Source organism: Ciona intestinalis, unplaced genomic scaffold (genome assembly GCF_000224145.3).
Source record: "Ciona intestinalis unplaced genomic scaffold, KH HT000125.1, whole genome shotgun sequence".
In the NCBI taxonomy this organism is placed as follows: domain Eukaryota; kingdom Metazoa; phylum Chordata; class Ascidiacea; order Phlebobranchia; family Cionidae; genus Ciona; species Ciona intestinalis.
Window position 1 is genome coordinate 107147 of NW_004190447.1, and position 22511 is coordinate 129657.

At 34.8% G+C, this 22511-nt stretch overlaps 2 protein-coding genes and 1 long non-coding RNA gene across 5 annotated transcripts; 1 reads left to right on the forward strand and 2 right to left on the reverse strand.

The window, feature by feature from the left end:
• The first annotated feature begins 525 nt into the window (after positions 1 to 525).
• Positions 526 to 16294, forward strand: LOC100175810 (otoancorin-like). 2 transcript variants are annotated; one of them, XM_026838909.1, is made up of 19 exons: positions 526 to 688; positions 1633 to 1821; positions 2118 to 2324; positions 2755 to 2892; positions 3430 to 3497; positions 4021 to 4138; positions 4865 to 4998; positions 6412 to 6553; positions 6896 to 7044; positions 10016 to 10160; positions 10456 to 10606; positions 11586 to 11761; positions 12212 to 12361; positions 12705 to 12847; positions 13415 to 13551; positions 14304 to 14401; positions 14888 to 15026; positions 15397 to 15447; positions 16134 to 16294. In XM_026838909.1, the coding sequence occupies exons 1-19, from the start codon at positions 587 to 589 to the stop codon at positions 16250 to 16252; spliced, it is 2556 nt and encodes an 851-aa protein (XP_026694710.1). In that variant the 5' UTR covers positions 526 to 586; the 3' UTR covers positions 16253 to 16294. The 2 variants fall into 2 exon arrangements, with proteins under 2 accessions (XP_026694710.1, XP_002123385.2); XM_002123349.4 differs by lacking the exon at positions 2118 to 2324.
• On the reverse strand, positions 10069 to 17279 carry LOC113475158. Of its 2 annotated transcripts, XR_003396900.1 has the most exons (5): positions 16983 to 17279; positions 16842 to 16920; positions 11599 to 11715; positions 10467 to 10582; positions 10069 to 10158 (listed from the first exon to the last, which is right to left on the reverse strand). It is a non-coding gene; the product is annotated as an uncharacterized LOC113475158 (long non-coding RNA). The 2 variants fall into 2 exon arrangements; XR_003396901.1 differs by lacking the exon at positions 16842 to 16920 and having other exon boundaries at positions 16998 to 17278.
• A 2044-nt stretch (positions 17280 to 19323) lies between these two features.
• LOC100178927 lies at positions 19324 to 22464 on the reverse strand. Its single transcript, XM_002124069.4, has 6 exons — positions 22238 to 22464; positions 21686 to 21866; positions 21160 to 21275; positions 20596 to 20708; positions 20048 to 20336; positions 19324 to 19612 (listed from the first exon to the last, which is right to left on the reverse strand). Exons 1-6 carry the CDS (start codon positions 22302 to 22304, stop codon positions 19407 to 19409), a joined length of 972 nt encoding a protein of 323 aa, XP_002124105.1. The 5' UTR covers positions 22305 to 22464; the 3' UTR covers positions 19324 to 19406.
• Between the last annotated feature and the right edge of the window lie 47 nt (positions 22465 to 22511).

Genomic DNA, 22511 nt, shown 5'->3' on the forward strand with positions numbered 1-22511 from the left:
TGTTATATTCACTTCCACAAATCTTAATTCCCACAACCTATGACTTATATCTTTTAGTCTTGACTGAAATCAAAACATATATGTGTGATTTTTTGAACAAATGTTCGGTGGTACCTTTAATCACCATTGATCATCTCTATCCGTATACAAATTTAACTGTTATTTTACTTTTTTGGAATCACATATTGATTATCTTTAAATGAATGTAACTTGGTTTATCCTCGCAATAAAAACAGTTGTTATACCACGGCCATGGGTGTTCATACACCCCTCGTGCCAGCTTAGTGTTACCATGTATGTTACTTTGTGTGTGATCATATTTTTATATATATTTTTTTATGTGTGGCTGATAATTTGGACAGCCCGTTATTAACCCAACCCGTTAGTGACCACTATGTTTGAGAAAGTGTTTTACCCAAGGACACGTACTTCTATACCACTATGATAGCAGTGACATGCCTTGAACCCATTACCTCTGAGTTTGAAGCATGTGACCATTTGACCATGGCGTCGGTAAATAAACTAATATTTCTCTGACTGTTAGTGTTCTGGTGAACAAGCACAGCGATTAAAAAGATGTCAACTAATGTTGGAACAAGTGAAAAAAGTTGAAAAGAAGCGATCTGGAAGCACAAAGAGGGCAGTGAAGAAGAAGGCGGTTACTCGAGGAGATCTTGGACAATTTTCTGTGAGTTTTTAACCAGGTTCTGTTTCAAACACCTTGTGCCCGCTTTTGTTCCCATTTATCATACTTTGTGGGTGATTCTTTTATGGGATTTTTTTTATGTATGGCTGATAATTTGCACAACCCGTTATTAACCACTTGGTTGGAGCAATTGTCCATAAGTGTCTTGCCTAAGGCCACATATGCCACAAAGGTAACATCTACGAGCCTTGAAACAGTAACCTTTGGATTATAGACAGGCCCATGAACCACTGTGTCTTAGCGCCAGATTATGACCTTAAGTGAGTGGCAGAAATAGTAAAGATAATTTTTTATTAATTTTTATATTGTTTTTGTACTGAGTACAAATAATCGATAATAATTTCTTTGTTTGTTAACAACTTTATTATTCGACTTGCCATTCTGATAATAAAATTAATAACTTTACTTGTACCTTTGATTACGGTAGAGAAGATTGAAAAACTTTTAAATTAAAAAGACAGGATGTAGCGACAAAACAATGGTTGTTAAAACACGTTTAGTGTAATGAACATATTTACATTGGATTAGAAAAAAATGAGCGTGGTCTCTACACCTAGCAGAGAAACAAGCTGTTTATGTTTAAATATTTTCAAGTTAAACTTCTAATAGAAACAAAAGTGTGCATAAAGACACGACCCACACACAGTAAGAGTGTTTATCCTTTTATTATTTAATTTAGTGATTGTTTAGGTGTTTAAAAAAATTATAGTAGGGTGTGGGAAGAATATTTAATATCTAAATATTCTGATCGTGTTTTAAACAATTTACAGCAGTCCATGGGAGTCGTGACTCGTGAGGAAACGGTTTTATATTCTTTGAATGTTCTTTGTTTACTACCAAATGGCATGAGAAAGTAGAATGAAAAGGTGTCCCATATGCCCCCACTCCACTATAATAACTTTATTTTGACTTTCCAATAAATTCAGATGATGCGAGAATTGGCGAGCTCTTTGCTGGAGGACAAGGATCTGAGCACAATGAACGCAGATGAAGTAAAGGAAGTTGCAGGAGCACTTGGAGGACTCACAACACAAGATATCGATAAACTTCCCGATACTGCAGTCTTACAAGCTATGAGCGCAATCAAAGATAATACGAATCTAACTCCAAAACAGGTAAAAAAAGTCTATGTAAATTCGTGTTATTAACATATCTATTGTACACTTTTTTCTTTTCTTATTTTTTTTATTTTGACCAACTGTTAAAGTATGCTCTCTAGTGACACAGGTGTTCAACTAGTTAAATACAAAATACATATTAAAGATTTTATCTTTCGCAAAAATTTCCTAGTAAATTAAAATTCAAATTAAATTTATTTTATTTTATAAAACAGCGAGAAACCTTATTTTTGTTTAAAATATCAACCATTTGTTAAAAAATAAATCTCTTTCATTTCTGCAAAAAATTTTAGAAACGAATTATGTTTAAAAAAGCGAAGAAAGCTGGGTTGACAATCCACAGTTCAAGTGACATTGCCAACCTTGGTGAGTTAGTCAGTGAGGTGTCTGCATCTGACCTTAAGAAAATATCCACAAGTGATCTCAAGAGCAGTATGAAAGAATTCACCAAACGGGCCGCTGGTTTTAGTAAAGCACAGAAGAAAGCAATAGTGACAAAGGTTGGAATTAAAAAAAAAACAGAAATTAGTTTGGGTAAAGTTAATCAAGCTGTGTACAGATTAGTGTTACACAGTTCCCCATTTCCAGGACCGGAGTCTTTAGAAATTGTTTAACGAGCTTATAAAATGGTGTTCCAGTGGTTTCAAACTTCTTTTTAGCCTTGATAGTTTACACTACAGTTATTGAAAAAATAGCTCTGTTTTAGTTTTAATTTTTTATTGTTTTAAATGTTTGCTTTTACCTATTTGTATGAAAGCTCTTGTCGCCTACTTTTGGGAAAGCGGCAGGCTCCAAAAGCTGGTGTGGTCCATTGGTAGCACCTTGGGCGTTGGGGTAATGAGCCAATCTTGCCCTAAATTCTAGAACCCATAGCATGCACCGGCTGGACCTTAACCACATAGAATAGAAAAAAATACCTTTTTGTATTAGTTGCAAGAGATGGCGGTCGATGATATGTTAAGTGAAGATCTTGGAGAGTTCGCTGCGGAAATTCCTCTCAGTAAACTAAAGTCAATGCAAACCGTGAATTTAGAACACATTCGTAACCAGCCATGGGAAAGAGGGCAGGTTAATGTCGTTGTTGTTTATTTGTTAAAGCGTATGGTTCTAATATTTCTAAATCTTCGCCACAGTAATCGAAGAGACAAATAAAGTTATTATTATTATATGGTAGGGTGGCGGAAGATGCAACACCATTTCATTCTATTTTCTCATCCCATTTGGCAGTAAACAAAGAACATGCACAAAATGATTAAACCGTATCCTCACAACTCACATAGACTCCTAATAATTGTTTAAAAAACAATCCGGATATTTGGATATTATGTGCCAAAGGTGTCCCATCTTTCCCCACTCCACTATATAATAATCTCTTCGATTACGGTAGCGAAGATTTAGAAATAATTTAAACGAAAAGACAGAATATAGCGACAAAACAACAGTTGTTTGAACAAGCTTACAGTTAAAAACATATTTACATTTAATTACAGGAAAAGTGTATGATTACTTTATACTATTTCAGCATAATTTTTGTTTTTTAATTTAAAATTTTTTTAAATTCTTTTTTAAATTTTTTTAAGAAGTTTTAGAAAGTCAATATTTTAGGCAGCAAAGTTGATTGAGATGTACAGGAATGGTTCAGATGAGACACCACTTAATGCAGAAATAGTCAGGTAGTCAAATCTTTATTAAACATTGATATTTTATACAAAATACAGCACAGAATTTGAAAGTACGTTTTAAAGTTGTTGTATAAAATAAGTAATAAACGCTTGGTTGAGTTAAAAATTACCATGTTTATTTTATTAATTAAAATATTTTTTCAAACTTTAAATTTTTAAACTGAACCTTTTTTTTACCCGACGCCGCAGCACAGTTGGTTAGCGCACTTGCCTCTAACCCAGAGATAATGGGTTCAAGGCTCTTCGCTGCTACCATTGTGGGCGTATGTTCTTGGGCAAGACACTTAACGGCAATTGCTCCAACGCAATGGTCACTAACGGGTTGTCCACCTTATCAGCCACACAAAAAAAATCACCCACAAAGTAACATACTTGGTAACTCGTAAGCTGTCATGAGGTGTATGAAACAAAACACTTGTGTTTAATGACTATTGTATTCCAGCCACGCGAGGACAAAGTAACTTACATTCATTCATTCATTTATTTAAAAAATACGTTATATTTTATTAAACAGCCAACTTGGTTCTACCATCATTGGAATGAAATGCAGTGACGTAATGGACATTGTATATGATGATATGTTAGAGGTTGCTGTGTCCATGGATTCTGCTGTTGACATGTCTCCTGATATGGTAGGACAAATAAGACATTTAATAATGATAACATGATTTAAGTAAAATAAATTTGTTTCTCCAACCCAGTGGTCACTTATGGGTTGTCCAAATTACCAGCCACACAAAAAAAAAAGAAAAAAAATCCTCCTCTCAAAAAAATACACAGAAAGTAACATACATGGTAACACGTATCTTGTAAGCTGGCACTAGGTGTATAAACACCTGTGTCATAGCGACTGTAGTTTTCCGGCCACGCAAGTTACATTTATTTATTTATTTTGTTTGAATCCAACAGTGAAAATCAAATTAGTTAAAATCGCATGGAGAACAGAGTTAGCAACAAAACTAAATTCACCAGTAGCTTGAATTATACAAACTTATATCTTAGGTTGCAGCTGTTTAAATTAAATTCTTAGTCCTCCATATACAGTTACCGATATAGTCTTAATAATAACTACTTTAATCTGACATAGGAACAACTATATCTAAATTTTATGTATGGAAATATGATTGTAAACTTGTTTTATCCCCGCGTGGCCAGAAATTGAGTCGTTATAACACGGGTGTTCTGTTTCGTAGACCTAGTGCTAGCTTTTGAGTTACCATGTATGTTACTTTTTTTATGTATGGCTGATAATTTGGACAACCCATCAGTGACCAGTGGGTTTCAGCAATAAAAACCCAAAATATTTTTGTTATTTTTTTACTGTCCACTTACACACAATTTACCATGGTCGCACATAGGATGAATGCTCTCAAAATAAACTTCACAATTCATTACAAATTGAACTTGGAGTTGATTACTTAGCGAATGGTACGGATGATGAATCCATCACATTATTCACCACTCTACCCCCAGATGTGGTCATGTTTTATCCGTGAGTTGGAAAAAATTTTCTATATCGTTTTAGACGGGAGACTGAAAACAGATTTAATATTTATTTCCAACACGTGCATGTTATATAGGTCCGGTGTTGTGACAAAGTGGTTAGCGCGCCTGCCTGTAACCCAGAGGTAATGGCTTCAAGGCCTGTCGCTGCTATCATAATGGACGTATGTGTTTTTAGGCAAGACAAATAACAGTATTTTCTCCAACCCAATGGTCACTAATGGGTTGTCCAAATTATTATCCACACATAAATGAATAAAAGATCCCGAAAAAACACCCATTAAATAACATACATTTGGTCCGGCGTCGTGGCTCAGTGGTTTAGGCGTCTGCATCGAGAACCGAAGGGCCCCGGTTCGATGCTCGACGGCGGTACTAATACTGATCGGCGTATGTGTCCTTGGGCAAGACACTTAACGGACATTGCTCCAACCCAGCGGTCACTTATGGGTTGTCCAAATTACAGTCATACACAGAAAAAAACAAACAATTACCCACAAAGTTGCATATATGTGGTGACTCGCTGCCCAGACGAGGATAAACCTTCTGTGGAAGTGCGTCCGGTTGTGACGTTGTGAGTACGAGTGTAGTTCTCGAATGATGTTCGCGAATCGTGTGAGAACGAGTTCGCAGAAATAGTCCGCAGATGGAGTCCTATATATACGGGTCAAGAATCGGGACAAAAAACGGAACTTGGTCGGACCGGAGAACGAGTTCGCAGAAATAGTCCGCAGATGGAGTCCTACGGGTCAAGAATCGGGACAAAAAACGGGACTTGGTCGGAACGGAGAACGAGTTCGCAGAAATAGTCTGCAGATGGAGTCCTATATAAAAGGGTCAAGAATCGGGACAAAAAACGGGACTTGATCGGAACACTGGAGTCGGAACATGATAACAAGAACTTCACTACCGCGAGCACGTCACTTCCGGACGTACAAGGTTGTTGGGGTAATGGGCCAAGTCTGGCCTAAATCCCAGGTCCTCACAGACCTCACCCATACAGAATAGAATAGAATAGAACCCAATGGTCACTAATGGGTTGTCCAAATTATTATCCACACATAAATGAATAAAAGATCCCGAAAAAACACCCATTAAATAACATACATGGTAACTCGTAAGCTGGCACGTGGTATATGCAACAGAACACCTGTGTTTATTGACTGTTGTTATCCGAACACCTGTGAATGATCCTTCTATACAGTATTAAGGGAGTCATTTTAGTTCGCCCGCTACGTCATGTCCCATATATTGTGCATAGTGGTGGTTACAATTGCCTGTTTATTCACATATAAATTTAGTTCAATAATTATCACAGCATTTAGAAAAGTTTTTTTTTTTTTTAATTTTAAGAATATATAAACATGTGGATATTATTAAAATAAAATTTCTAAACATATAGAGTGAAATCATTAAATGAGACACCAGCTGAAACATGCAATTATTTGTTTGGACAAATTGGTAAATCTCAATTAAACTCTCTTCCGTCTGGTCCTGGTGACGTTCGAAGAATGAAACTTGCTGACGCAGCTTATAATTGCATGGTATGGCACACTAAACAGTTTAATCAAAGTATTGCTCTATCTTTTTTACATACACTTTTGTTTCTATTAGAAGTTTAACTTGATAATGATTAAACAAAAATGGCTTGTTTGTCTACTAGGTGTAGCGACCACGCTTATTTCCTTTCAATTGAATGTAAATAGGTTTTTGACTGTAAGCATGTTTTGTTTTGTCGCTTTATCTTGTCTTTTCGTTTAAAATATTTCTAATTCTTTCCTACCAAAATCGAAGAGACAAATGTAGTTATTATTATATATTATATTATTATAACTTTTCTTACATCACTCAGATATGTAGCACAACTTTTTCATGTTTCATTTCAGTCGCCAAACCATGTAATTGAAACACTGACAGAGGAGAATGTGTTGATGTTGGGCAACTTATTATGCGACATTCCATCTTTCCTGTTTGGTCGAATATCACCGGATGTCGTTCCTCTTGCATTGAGTTATATACAAGATTGCTTACACAGGTAGGATGTGGTAAAATTTGCGAATCTTTACTTTTAGAACAGTATTTCATAAACCATTGATAAAAAACATATTAAATCGATTAAAACAATGATTGAGTTAAGTGTCTTGCGCAAATATTAATTATTTTTCTCTTCGATTCAGTTGCGAAGATTTAAAAACATTTTAAGTGTAAAACAGGATTTAGCGACAAAACAACAATTTTTAAAACACACTTACAGTTAAAAACAAATTTACTTTTAATTTGAAGAAAATAAATGTGGTCGCTGCACCTAGCAGACAAACAAGCCATTTGTGTTGAGAAATTTGCGAATCCTTACTTTTAAAACAGTATTTCAAAAATCTTGAATTAAAAACATAATAAATCAATTAAAACAATGACTTAGTTAAGTGTCTTGCGCAAAGACAAATAATAACTACTTTATTTATCTCTGCTATTACAGTCGCCAAAATTTAGAAATGTTTTAAACGAAAGAGAGGATATAGCGACAAAACAACAGTGGTTAAATTACGCTTACAGTTAAAAACATATTTACATTTAATTGGAGGAAAATTAGCGTGATCGCTACAACTAGCAGACAAACAAGCCATTTGTGTTGAGAAATTTGCGAATCTTTATTTTTAAAACGGTATTTCAAAAATCTTGGATTAAAAACATAATAAATCAATTAAAACAATGACTTAGTTAAGTGTCTTGCGCAAAAGGAAATAATATTTACTAGGGCTGTGGATTTTCCCTATTTTTGTTTAACCGTTAACCGTTCAGTTTTAACCGGTTAACCGGTTAACCGATACTAGTGTAATCCTAATAAAAGCGTCTTGGTTATCGCTTTTCTTTCGCGAATTTAAAGGCAACTTTACGACGTACGTATGGGCTATGCTTGCAATACACGGGCAAACGTTCTTAACGTTAAAGTAATGCTTTCTTATTCATATTCAAGCCTGTTTTAAAGCACCTGCCGTCTAAATAATCAACGTGTGAATTGCAATTATGACGCAGTTATTAACGCGTGAAATGCTATTATGTCGTAATCAATTGCCAGGTCAAACCAAAGTTAGTATAGACCAAGTTAGGAAACGGATTGTAAAACAACGAGTCTTGTTATCCATTGTCTAGCGTCTATGACGTCATAGTCGCCACCATTACGGAGCCCACGGCATAGCATTTTATCATTGCTATGTGCTGTTTTTCGTTTAAATATTGCGATTTTTTAAAAACCAAGCACTTCTGCGTGTAAAAATGGCTTTCTACTGATGTTAGATCTTATCACAATAATAAACCTCACAAAAATAATCAACTTTTATTGAACACTCAATCGATTAAAGAGTAAAAAAAACAGAAAATATCAGGTTTACTAACCAAAAACATAAAAGAACATGTTTAAAATATAAAAATACAAACAAAAATAACATTGCCATAAATAAAAACGCATAACATTACCATAAACTGGTGTATCTAGCTGCAGTTTTGCATGTAAATTGCCGTGATTTTACTTTTTGGCTCACAAACTTAACACGTATACCCGGCAACGAAACTTAAGGTATCTGTGTAAAATTTGCCTAATATCGAAGTGACATTGAGAAAATCAATACTAAGTTACTATTTTTGGTTCTCTGCTTGAATTAGTAAGCTACCTTTTTTGCGTTACGGGTCTTTATGAAACCGGAAAACGCGAACACCTTATCTGCTAGTACTTAAGCAGTTTGGAGCTGCATGTCCACTCATGTTGGATTATAAATGTAGTAAAGAATGGCTCTGTAGATTCGTAGGTATGATCATATACTATTATGTAAACTAAGCTGATTGCTGCTAGTCTTAATCGCCAACGTAAAGTACCCTGTTAAACCACACTGTACGCCGAAAACCAGTCAAAATATTAATTTACTTCACATTAATTCCTAGATTTAATATTATATAACAAGATTTATATTAGAAATTATATTTTAAATGTTAAAACAACCGCTATACGTGTTTTCTAGCTTTGTATCGCTTACAAGAACTAAATAAACACATGCCGACCATGCATTTGTATAGGCGATTCACGCTTTGTGGGCTCCGTAATGGCGGACACAAGCGCCGTTTCTTAACTTGGTCTATACTAACTTTGGGTCAAACAATCGCTATTATGATGCAATGAATCCACGTGTGAATGCCTGCTTTTTCGTAATAAACACGCTGCTTGGCTGAGGAAAACATTTAAGTTGTGTATTGCACCAATATAATGTTGCAAAACTAGTTAGCCTGCGGTATTAACAATCAAGATTGATGGCGTAATCGCCGTTGTAGGGCACGATCAAAGCAACAGCGTCCCTGCGCACTCTGTCTTATTGCAAAGAACCAATTAACGATCGGGAACACGTGCTTTTCGTGTAAATAAGACAGATATTGATATACGTTTATGCCCTATGACGTCATAGTTCGGTTAACGACTTGAACTTTTCGTTAGCGGTTAACCGAATAGGTTCGGTTAACCGGTTAACCGTTAACTTTTCCACAGCCCTAATATTTACTTTATTTGTCTCTTTAATTACAAAAAAAATTAAAATATTTTAAATGAAAGAACAGGATATAGCAACAAAACATTATTTGTTAAATCACCCTTACAGTTTAAACATATTTACATTTAATTGGAGCAAAATAAGTGTGGCTGCTACTAAGGATGTGCTAAAGTTGTAAAAGCTCGGGTTCGCCAAGCTTCAACGAAAAGCTCGGCACGAGCCCGAGCACCTATGATGTCATCAAGGAGAAAGGCTTACGAGAATGCGTTCCTATTCGGCCAAAAAGCGTCGCTAATCCAAATACTACAAAGCGCAAAGGAAAATAATAACTACTTTATTTTTCTCTTCGATTCAGTAGCGAAGATTTAAAAACATTTTAAGCGGAAAAACAAGATATAGCGACAAAACAATTAAAACACGGTGTTAGTTTTTACAACATAGGTTAAAACTAATCTGCATATTCCTATTTCCCAGATTTACTTCCAAACATGTTGCATATGTTCAATACATGGTTCATTCAACTTATGGTCCAGCACGAGGTTGGGATGAAAGTGTTTTGTCTTCGCTTGGACCTATTGTAGCTATGATGCCATCGTCAGATATTAATGACATAAATCCTGTGAGTTATTTATTCGTTTCATATTTATAAATTTTTCCGCTGAACAGTTTTTCTTTTCTATATTCACGTTCGCGTATACCAAAATTAGTTAAATGCAGTACTTGTAAAATATTTTTTAAACTTCGAACTTTTGATGGTGTTGAAGGCAATATTTTAGATAACGAAAAAAGGAAATAAATAAACTAGGATTTTAGATAACATAAATCTTAGTCTCTCCACAAAACATAGAAATATATTGTTGGCATGTTATTTAGTAGATAATAAAATTCTACTGGAACACTTGATTTTTTAACAGGAGATTTTTACTGAAGCATTTGATGAAATGACACCTCCCATACTGGATGAGAATCTCCCTGTTTATTCATTCTTTAATTACATAGCGTTTTATAGCAAGGCTCGGGATTCATTTCTTTCACAAAGATCTATTTCAAGAAAGAAGAGATCTCGTGAGTTTTTATTGGTTATGTAGGGTCTTCTTCAACCTTTTTTGGGTTGGTGAACCCCTGAAGTTGTTGCAACGAATTCATGCACCCCTGATTGCTTTAACGTGAAACTAATGACGCTTCGCAATTTCCAGTGATGCAAGATGGAATTTATGTAGAATTCATTTAAAAAACGTAGGAAAGTGGCTAAATTTGTTAAAAATGTTCAAAACTAAATATTAATGCTGAAAATTGTTGAAGATTGTGATGCACCCTTGTATACCCTTTTGTACTGGTGCACCCGCACACAGGTTAAAAAGCACTGAGTTGTATATAGTGTTTATATAAACGTTTTTTTTGTATTTTTTTAGAGGCTGTTGCGTTATTTAAAACTTTGGCAGTACCTTTACATCACATTTGAGCATCTCTATCCATATACAAACTCCCATTTTTCATTGGTATCCCACTTAAATGCCTAAAAGGGCATACCAACAAAAAATCGAAATTTATGTATTGGTAGAAATGATCAAATGTGATGTAAAAGTACCAACAAATTTTCAAAACAACAAAACAGCTTCTGAAAATATGCGAGTCAAAACAGAAAAACTGTTGGAGTAAAAAAAGCTTTGCCGCGCAACAATGCATAAAATTTCCCATAAGAAAATAAAAATTAAAACATATTAAAGTTGTATTTTACAATTTTTTTATATATTGGCAATGAAGAAGCATTTATTACACAATTCCGAAACGACATTAGAAATTTCTTCAGAAGTTTAGAAAAAATAGAAATGATCAAAGTTGCAAGTTTTTCGAAAACTGTTTCATTTTGAAACTTTTCTGGTACCTTTAGATCACATTTAAACATATTTATCCATATACAAATTTTTATTTTTCCTTTTTGCCTCTTTAACAAAAAAAATTATTGGTATAAAAAATCAAAAATTCCACAAAATCTCATCTTTTTATCCAAACATTTGTAAATATAAGTATTTTCTCCCCTTAGTGTCGGTGCCTACGTTTGATGAGATTGTAGCTTTGGGGCCGGGCAACTCTGGTTGGTCAGTGGAGGAATTACAAGCAATATCTGCGTCTGATATCGTCAACTCGCTAGTTACGCTCGGTGCTGTTGAAGACTGGAGTAATGAACAAAGTGCTATGTTAAGAACAAGACTGGAAGAGGTTTATTATTTTTGCAGAATAAAAAAAGAAAATATATTAAAAACTTATTAAATTTGTTAGATTTAAACAATGAATGTAACTTACTTTATCCTCACCTGACCGGAAAACGACAGTGATTAAATCTTGGTGTTCTGTTTCATACACCTCGTTCCTGTCTAAGAGTAACCATGTATGTTACTTCGTGGGTGATTATATTTTTATGTATGGCTGATAATTTGACAACTTATTAGTGACCACTGGGTTGGAGCAATTGCAGTCTTGGCCAAAGACACATACGCCCACAATGGAAGCAGCGAAGAGCCTTGAACCTATTACCTCTGGGCTAGAGGCAAGCGCGCTAACCACTTTTGTACAGAGCACAACAGTTTGTTAAACTCCCTTACAGTTAAAAATATATTTACATTTAATTAAAAATAAAAAAAGGCTAAATATCTATTAATAATTTTGCAGGCCATCGCCCCCTTATCGGAGTGGAGTAGTGACACCATTGTTGATGCCAAACACATTCTAACCAACCTAACCAAATATGAGATATCAACACTTGATATAAATCTTGATGCAGCAACTGCGCTGTCTGATCTTAACTGGAAGAATGACCAGGTTTGTTTATTCTACTAATCAATGAATGAATGTAACTTACTTTATCCTGGCATGGCTAGAAAACGACAGTCGTTATAACACGGGTGTTCTGTTTCATACACCTCAGGTCAGCTTACGAGCTACCAAGTGTATTACTTTGTAGGTGAATAGTTTTTTTTTTTTATTTGTGAATGATAATTTGGGCAACCCATTAGTTAAGGCCTTAACCAAGGAGACATCTACACGTTGTTTTACAAACAACATATACGAAAAAATGTTTTTTTTTAACAATTTTTATGGATAAATGTTATTTTAGTTTTTTTTACAAAACAAAGTAAAATAAATTGTAATATCGTTCTCACAGAGAACGGCAGCTTTTGACAGATACATGGCATACAACTCAAAGACAGCTTCAATACTTACATCAGATGAAATATCTGGTCTTAGTTCTTTGTTATGCGGAATGAGTGAATCACAAATCATGAATATACCACTTCCTACTATAAGGTACATTTGATACTTTTAATTCTAAATTTTCGCTACAGTAATCGAAGGGACAAATAAAATAACTATTATAATTGGTATTTATTAAGTTTATTAAAACAAGGTACCACCAAACTTTCAAAAACCAAAACAGTCTCTGAAAATATCCCAGAGAAGCATTCATTGTAACAAATCCCCCAAAAAATTCTTTAGTAGTTTAGAAACTAAAAATGGTCAGTTGTTTTTAAAAAAAAAAACATTTTCATACTTTAGCAGTTTAATTTCACATAATTTTTTCATACACTATTTCGTTTTTCAAACTTTTGTGGTACCTTTAGATCACATTTGTTTCTCAAAGTTCTAAAAAGTTAAACTAACTGATTGCATATCTATTTCTAACAGTGCAAAGAACAATAATTACAAAACATTTCTTAACTTTGATATGTTCTAATTATTTGTAAATTTTGCATTTCTTTCTCCACAAAGGCATTCATGTCTTTTTTCGTCATCCTATGTAAAAAGTTATATATGTAAACCTGTGAGTTAGTGTTTATTTATTACCGTCAAATAAACAGTTAATTAATATTACAGTGGCTCGGTAAAAGATATTGGATCCCTCTCATGTTTTGATCAAACACAGTTAGATATGTTGTACACACTTGCTATGATGGCTGATTCAACCACCATACCTGATGGAGCACAACTTAACGAACTTGGCGCAATTGCAGGTGCGTTGTATGGCAGTTGAGTAAATATCCAAAAAATGTAGAGAAAGCTTCATGAAGCAATTGGTAAGAAATTGTTAGACAGTTTGGCATTGAAGATTAGGTCAACTGTATTTTAATCAAATGTAAATATGTTTTTAACTGTAAGCCTGTTTTAACAACTGTTGTTTTGTCGTTATATCTTGTCTTTTCGTTTAAAATATTTTTAAATCTTCGCTACTGTAATCGAAGAGACAAATCAAGTTACTATTATCATTATACTATTATTTAGAAGAATAATATTAAATAATAACAATGTTTTTATGCATGGTATTTTACCATTTTCATAGCATCTGGTTATTTCCAGTTTATATTCAAACCAAGTTATATGTTCTGCCTGTTTATTACTAAAAAACATGTTCCTCGTATTTAAAGCTAGAAATTATATGTTCTGCGCATTGCCTACTAAAATAACATATTCTGTGCAATTATTACTGAATGAATGAAATTTATTTCGTCTCTTCGGTCACGATAGCGAAGAACAAGAGAGTTGACAAAAGCGAAAAGACGGGTAGTAACGGTAAAACAACAGTTGTTAAAACACGCTTATTGATAAAAAAGAAAGAAATATTGTTTTGGATAAAAGGCGTGACCGTTACACCCTACAGACGATACAATGTGAAAATTAAATAAATAACATTTAATTAAACAAATAACATGTTCTGCAGATTTATTATTAAAAATAACATGTTCTTCGTATTTATCTTCATGCATAGCTGGAATGACAGTTTCTGCTCTACAAAGCTTACCCATAGAAGCAATGACATTGATCGATCCCATTTTCTTTGAAGTTGTTTCACCAGATCGTGTCAAGGTTGGTTGCATACTTCTTGTGTGGGGGTATGTTTCAACTTGGGTGTATTATAGGTAGTGAATAAAACAATGTGTTCATTGTGAGCGTATGTGTCCTAGGGCAAGACACTTAACGCCAATTGCTTCAACTCAGTGGTCCCTGATGGGTTGTCCAAATTATCAGCCACACATAAAAATAGAAAAAAATCTCCCCCAAAATCAATCACTTACAAAGTAACATACATGGTAACTCGTAAGTTGGCGTGAGGTATATCAAGCAGAACACCCGTGTTATACAGAATATCGTTTTTTCTGCAAAAAGGACCGAGCAAGTTTCATTCAAGTAATTATTCCCAAGTTGACAAATTTGTGGTAAATTTTATATTTTTAGTTTGATAATATGAACAACATATTAGTACCCTCTGTCTTAACAACAAATGTTAAGGGCCAAAAAATAGACATTCAATCAGTTTTCTTGCACACATTTTATAGTAACATTATTCTACAGAATGGATTTTCTTCACTTCAATTATCAGCGGCAGGAATCACCAACATTGCCACCATCTTACGAAATGAAAGGTTGTATAATGAATTAACAACGGATCAACAAAATACGTTGAGACTTACAGCATATGGGATCGACGCTGGTATGTTAATATAAATATAAAAATAAATATTGGACAGTTAGTTTAATTTGCAAACATTTTTAGAACGAGTGAATTGAATAACGAAATAATAGAAATGAAAGGCTATTTACGCACACTTTTGTTTCTGTTAAATAAATGGCTTGTTTGTCTGCTAGGTGTAGCGACCTCGCTTATTTTCTTCCAATCAAAAGTAAATATTTTTTAACTATGTTTTAACAACTGTTGTTTTGTCGCTATATCCTGTCTTTTCATTTAAAGTATTTCTAAATCTTTGCTACTGTAATCGAGAGACAAATAAAAGTTATTATTATAATACTAGATACTGTTTTTTATTTTGTCTTTTAAGTTTAATTTAACATTCCTCTCTTAGTGCTCGATGGATCAGCAAACAGCACTGGGTTCGACATCGATATTTTCGCAGGTTGGTATTGGTTTGTAACTGGTTCAGGCAATATTTGTCATATTTCCCTTTCCTGCATATGTTCTAATATCTTACCCCAATATCTGTAGTAACAGAGCTCAGCTTATGCTAAGTCCGGTGCCGTAGCACAGTTGGTTAGGACGCCCGCCTCTAGCCTTGAAGTAATGGGTTTTAGGGCTTGTCGCTGCTACTATTATGGGCGTATGTGTCCTTGGGCAAGACACTTAACCGCAATTGCTCCAACCCAGTGGTCGCTAATGGGTTGTCCAAATTATCAGCCACACGTAAAACAATAATCACCCACAAAGTAACATACTTGATAACACAAAAGCTAGCGCGTGGTTTATGAAACAGAACACCCATGTTATAACGACTGTTGTTTTCCGACAACGCAAGGATAAAGTAAGTTACATTCATTCATCTAAGTGAAAAAGCAAAACTTATATGCAGTGATTACACCAAGGTAATTTAAAATTATTACACTAGCTTTTTGTGGTTGGATTTATTTAGAGCACCTCACAACACAAGCACATGTTTAGAATGAATGACCAAAAAAAGAAAGAAGGCAAAATCATTGAGGCAGAACATAATGCACATGATTGGGGAGGGGCACCACACATACAAATTAAATACAATAGAAACTAAAACAATGGTGACTTAACAAAATCCATAAAATTATTTTCCAGGTGGAGATGATGGTGTGATACTGTTCGAAGGTAATCAAACTACTACATCTCAAGCAAATGTTGTAAAAACTTATAATTGGTTGTATTTGTTCCTCGCTATTATTATTGCAGTTGTTTAGATTTTTATGGCATTCGAGTTTATTCAATAAAGATTTATACACAATTGATTTTTTTCAAAAAAAAAGAACGTAGGGTCATGATGAGTTGTTTGTGCGTAAACAAGTTAAACTGTTTGCATATCTTGAGTTGGAATATATAGTCCTGTAGTTATTTACAGGTTTAAAAAGACTGTTTTTTTTATTTTAAACAGGTTTTATTACTACAATGCAGTTATACGCAGCAGGTGCTGCACCGTCTGCATAATATCCAGAGTAGGCCGGCCTCGCCTGCACCATAAAGATGGCACTTATGCATATCTATTTCCAACAGCGCAAAGTACAATAATTAGAGAATACTTAGGAGCTGCTACAATTGTGGGCGTATGTGTCTTTGGGCAAGACACTTAACAGCAATTGCTCCAACCCAGTGGTCACTAATGGGTTGTCCAAATTATCAGCCAAGCATACATAAAAAAAATCCTAAAAAAATAATTACCTGCAAAGTAACATACATGGTAACTCGTAAGCTGGCACGAGGTGTTACACCCATTTGTGATAACGACTGTCGTTTTCCGGCCACGCGAGGATAAAGTAAGTTACATTCATTCACCTTTGATATGTTCTAATTATTTGTAAATTTTGCCTTTTCTTTTCGCCACAGAGGCAGTCATGTCTTATTTTCTGTTATTCTGTGAAAACAGTTATATACGTAAACATGAAATTAACGCAACAGAAGTTCAAACCAACACACCGTTTCAAACGTTACATGGAACGTTTTTTTTAATGGTGTACTACTTCGGCTGAAGTTATCTCAAAAGCTGTAGTAATATATGTAGTCTACATTTATTAAAGTTGGCATATGTGTCAATTCAGCAATACTCAGGTGACAAGTAATTCACGATTTTCAAAGCTGGGTTCACAAAGCTACATTATGTTTATCCAGGTGACCTGGTTCAGCTCACAGATGTAAAACGTTAGTTGCCTTAAATAGTTCACCGTTATAACATAAAACTGATTTGTATATAACAAAAAGTAAAACACGTTATTGTATGATAACAATGCATTGAATAAATTAACAGGTACAACTCCTTTATTGAATGGTAATACCCATCTACTATTGCACAAAACAGTGATTTAAGATTGGCATTAGTATTCACATTTTAACAAAACCATGAGTGACGTGATTAAAATGCATTTACAATCACAACTTTAAACAAAAAACTTTATTGAACAACATGAATAGAGTGTAATTTGGGCCCGATTGCTTGTATAGTTATTCAACAGCAGGTTACAAGTTGTAATGGCCTGTAAAACTGGGGTGACAAAACACATTAATCCAGGTTTTGGAAATTGGGATGACCTCATTGACCTGGCACCCACACAACCCCTAATTGGAAATCTATGAATAGTGGTACATAAATATAATGAGGTATGTACTACTATAGTTCACTATTGTTTAAGAAATAACTAACACAGATTCCTTGTTGAAAGAACCACCTCGTCAGCTTCAATGCTTTTCCTGCATTTACTCTGCATAATAGATTATATACCCAACACAATATGACTTATAGTAAAGTAGGGGAAGATGGATCACTTAAGCTCATATTGCTCAATATTTTTCAAAATCAAAAGGGTTTTTGTTTGATACCACAAATTAGTACTATTATTTCTTTATTAATTGACAAAAAAAAAATATGTTAAAACATATGGTTTATTTAGCGATTTGCACAACATGTATAATTTTACAAATTTGACAACACACTGGGTTGGATGGGACAGTTTTTAAAATTATTGCCAATTTTGATTAATGATTGATTACCAGGAATACACAGAAATAACACAAAATAATACTGTCTGCTTTGAAAATCTACTTTAAACATTTTTTCTGGGCCATGCTGTTATAGTTTTTAACATGTTACCTACATTATAATATTGTATAAAAATTGGTATCATTTGAATAAATAGTAGGTATTGTTCGAACATCAATTGATAAATATTTTTAAAAGCTTAAGAATTCGTACAAACTTGTAATATTAGAAAATTGATAATAACTGTTAATAAAGTTTACATTTTTGCTACAAATTGGGTATTGCTGCACTGTTTTTTCGCACAAGCCACTTTGCATATAATATCTCCAAGTGCAAGTGACTGAATTTCAAGTATATTTCCTATGCTTCACCTTGTTATCATATCAATCAGTATATTATATTTGAATAACCCTTGAGGTATAAACTATTGAATTGAAAGTAAACCTTTCACAGTTTGGCAATAAAAACCTACAAAACACAATGTGGGGGAAGATGGGACACCAAATTAAAATATTTTTTTAGTAACAGCATTCTGCAACTTGTAGTTACCCGTGCTAGTGAAGACCCCGCCCCCCTTACTTGCTAACGACTAACCCCTAACTACTAACTCCTATAACCATCAACTCCTAACCACCGACCGACCTCTAATACTTTTTACCAGCCCATTCTGCTATGTACCGGAGGAATCTTTTTTAATGCCAGTTTATGACACTAGTTTAATCGTCCACACTCGCAAATTACAAAATTTTATCGGCTTTACTGTGATTTAGCGAGCATTCCAAACTAGCACCATAGTTGATGATGATAGCACCTTACTATTTCGCATTTTTTACCTGTTCAAAAATACGGTTTCTATTTAACATATTTTTTTCGATATTTAAAACAGTAATCGTCTTTTATGCGCGTTTTACAAAGTCGTGATAATATACTGCCAAATAATTCTGTAACTTTATTTTTCTGATTATCCTTAAGTGGGGGTTCGTAAAAAGAAAGTTAAAACTGTACCGTCTGACATAGTGTCCCATTTCCCCTCACCTTACTATATGTTAATTTGTGGATGGTTATTTGTCTGTATGGCTAATAATTTGAACAACCCATTAGTGACCACTGGGTTGGAGAAATTACCGTAAAATGTCTTGCTCAATAACAAACATGCCCACAATGATAGCAGCAACAAACCTTGAACCCATTACCTCTAAGTTACAGGCAGACGCGCTAACCACTTTGCCACGGCGCCGAACTTGTTATTAATTTACTTTAAGTTATCTGTTTTTAAAGTAAACATATTATGATGCAGTTGTGTATTTACAAAAGAAATAAAAAGGGGAGAATATCGGATGAGAAATGTCGGTCCAAAGTAGGTTTGTTCAGCACGCATCAATTTCATTTTCGACATCGTCGTTGAAGCTAAATTTTTCTTGCGCGATTTTGAAAAAGTTTTCTTCGTCGATTTCTTCAACTTCTTCTTCTTCTTTTTCTTCTTCTTCTTCTTCTTCTTCTTCTTCTTCTTCTTCTTCTTCCTCTACTGGTTCTGTGTTGTGCAAACCAGCGAGCTGTAGAAGTCTGTTGGCAGCTGTTAATAATATGTTATTCGTCAAATCCAGCGTCGTGGCATAGTGATTAGCGCGCCTGCCAGTAACCCAGAGATAATGGATTCAAGGCTCGACGCTGGGGGCGTATATGTTTAACGGCAATTGCTCCAACCCAGTGGTCACAGCACCCATGCAAATAATGTGGCACGATAATTTACAGATCCCAGTATCGCGTTTTTAACGAATTTTATATAGTTGGGCGTGAGAGAAGATGGGACATATTTTCATTACATTTTCTCGTCCTATTTGGTATTACACAAAAAAAAACATTTGAAAAATTATAAAACCGTATCACCACAACTCCCATAGACCTTTGTTAATTGTTTAAAATACGCTCATGATATTTGGATATTATGTGCTAAAGCTGTTTCGTCTTTCCTCACTCTACTATACGGATATATATATCCAGTACTCACTGAGTGGACAGCAAAATCGGACTTCATAATCCTCGCACGGGACCTTGCTACTTGAGATAAAGCCCCAACTAGCCAGGACTCGGGTAAACTCCCGTAAAACAGTTTCATCAATTTGCCACTTCTGAATTTCCCTTAGAAAATCAGACATTTCGTTTTCTGTTGGCTGATCCTCATTGAGGCATCTTAATCCATTTTGCGGACTGATTTCAACTACGTTTTTCCCGGCCAGATATGCTGTTTTGTCGGTAGCCAATCTTGCTTCAACTGCAAATGGCGTGTTGCAAAGATCCTATAATTTGAACATGTGGTTTATTATATAAATTATAGTGGAGCAGGGTAAAATGGGACACCCTTTTATTTTATTTTCCCGTCCCATTGGGTAGTAAACAAGAACATTCAAAGAATTTTAAAATCGTGTTCTTGCGAATCCCATAGACTGCTGTTAATTGTTTAAAATGGATATTTAGATATTATGTGCTAAAGGTATCGCGGCTTCCCCCACCCTACTGTATATGTATATTTTACATGAATAAGATTAATGACCATACCGACTTGTGAGTCGCCATAAACTTTCCAAGAGTGGCGTCATCTCCTTCATCTGTTACGTCGCCATTTCCGAACCACTGCGACCAGTAGGTTTCATCATGACACACCCCAATAACTATAGATAAAGTAACATTAAAAATTACTTAAACATTACGACTAGTTATAAAACTGAAAAAAACTTTAAATACTTTAGTGAAAAGTGATTCTTGTTTAGTGAAGAATAATAAGGATCAAGTGCTACGAAAACGTAACATACAAAAAACAAGTCCAACCAATTGTTGTATTGAAGATATAGGAGAGTGGGGAAGATGGGACACATTTTGCACATAATATCTAAATATCCTGATCCTGTTTTAAACAATTAACAACAGTCTATGGGAGTTGTGAGAACACGGTTTTATAATTTTTTGAATGTTTTTTGTTTACGACCGAATGAGACGAGAAAATAGAATGAAAATGTGTCCCATCTTCCCCTACCCTGCTATATATTTTTCGCCTAAATGGCATCGTCAAGCTTTTATTCAAATACATTTTATTTTCAATAACCACTCGCATTGCACACCAACCTGCAGGACAACAGTATCTGACCCTGTAATCGTGACATTGCTCTCCTTCTTCTTGATCTGCATTTACGCATTGTAACCCAGTGGTTTTATCTATAGTTACAACTTGTCCCATCTCCCTGCGATAGATAATTTTTAAGTGAATGTAACTTACTTCACACTCACGTGGTCGGAAAACAACAGTCGTTATAACACGAGTGTTCTGTTTTATGCACTTCGTGCCAGCTTACGAGTTACCATGTATGTTACTTTGTAGGTGGATATTTTTGCATTTTTTAAAATTGTTTTTATTCAAGGCTGATAATTTGGATAACCGATTAGTGACAACTGGGTTGGATCAATTGGCGTTAAGTATCTTGCCCAAGGACACATACGCCCACAATGGTATAGCAGCGACGAGCCATTAAATTGAACCGAATACCTCAGAGCTAGAGGCCGGCGCGCTAACCACTTTGCCACGGCGCCGGACGTTTGGATAAAATGGGGCAATTCAAACTATTTTTGTTTAGTGAGTTTTAAAACATCTTACCGGTAATCAACCAAGGTACCATCCCCATCAATAACCTTTGCATCGATTGCAGTTGGAGCAGCACACACCGAAAATGCTTTCTCAGATCTCAATGCTTCGAAGTTTTCATAATCCCCATCTTCAGAAGGATTGTCCATGTTGAAATACTCACTCCAATGCTCACAATCTGGAGGCTCGAACGCTGAAAACAGCACAGCATATATTGCGGTATACAGTAGGGTGAGACATCGGGATACTTCAGAGCATATTCTAAACAGTAACCGCCTTTACCGCGCACTTTGTTAAACCGCAAAGATACTAATACAGGCATGGTATTCACTTCTGTTGCTATGCGCATGCGTAAAAGACAGGTAGAAGTATTACGAAAACTCCGACCAAATTTTATGCAACTCTCTCATGTCTAATAGATAAGGTCTTCTTAAATACATTAAATGGTACGTTTTAAAAAGATAAAGATCTATAAAAGAACCGTCTGCGCAAGCGTAGTAACACCCGTCCAAATAAATACAGCGTTTTGTATTTTAATGCAAGCCTGTTTCATTTTGAACTTACCTTGAACAAAAATGGCATTTCCAAAGAAAACAATGCAGTACGCAACGTATATTAAGAGACAGCTCATGATATTAATTTCTCTACAAGAATATGTTATCGGTTTCTGCAAAAGTACGGAATACTGTTAAACATTACTAAGTAATACATCTTCCAACCTGGACACAACCATAAGCGAAATGGCGCAAGTTTTCTGGCAGTTTTAAATTTATCAGAACATTCTATTGTTGTGAGACAATAAAAACCACACGCTTTAATCTTTATTTGTGTGTTTAAG

Bases quoted from the DNA above. Each gene is read 5' to 3' on its own strand.
- LOC100175810 (XM_026838909.1), top strand. From the start codon at position 587: ATGTTGGAACAAGTGAAAAAAGTTGAAAAGAAGCGATCTGGAAGCACA. The intron at 1,822-2,117 runs GTAAAAAAAGTC...AAAAAATTTTAG, and splicing joins CGAATCTAACTCCAAAACAG to AAACGAATTATGTTTAAAAA. The intron at 6,554-6,895 runs GTATGGCACACT...GTTTCATTTCAG, and splicing joins ACGCAGCTTATAATTGCATG to TCGCCAAACCATGTAATTGA.
- LOC100178927 (XM_002124069.4), bottom strand. From the start codon at position 22,304: ATGAGCTGTCTCTTAATATACGTTGCGTACTGCATTGTTTTCTTTGGA. The intron at 21,867-22,237 runs GTAAGTTCAAAA...TGCTGTTTTCAG, and splicing joins AAATGCCATTTTTGTTCAAG to CGTTCGAGCCTCCAGATTGT. The intron at 20,337-20,595 runs GTATGGTCATTA...TTCAAATTATAG, and splicing joins TTATGGCGACTCACAAGTCG to GATCTTTGCAACACGCCATT.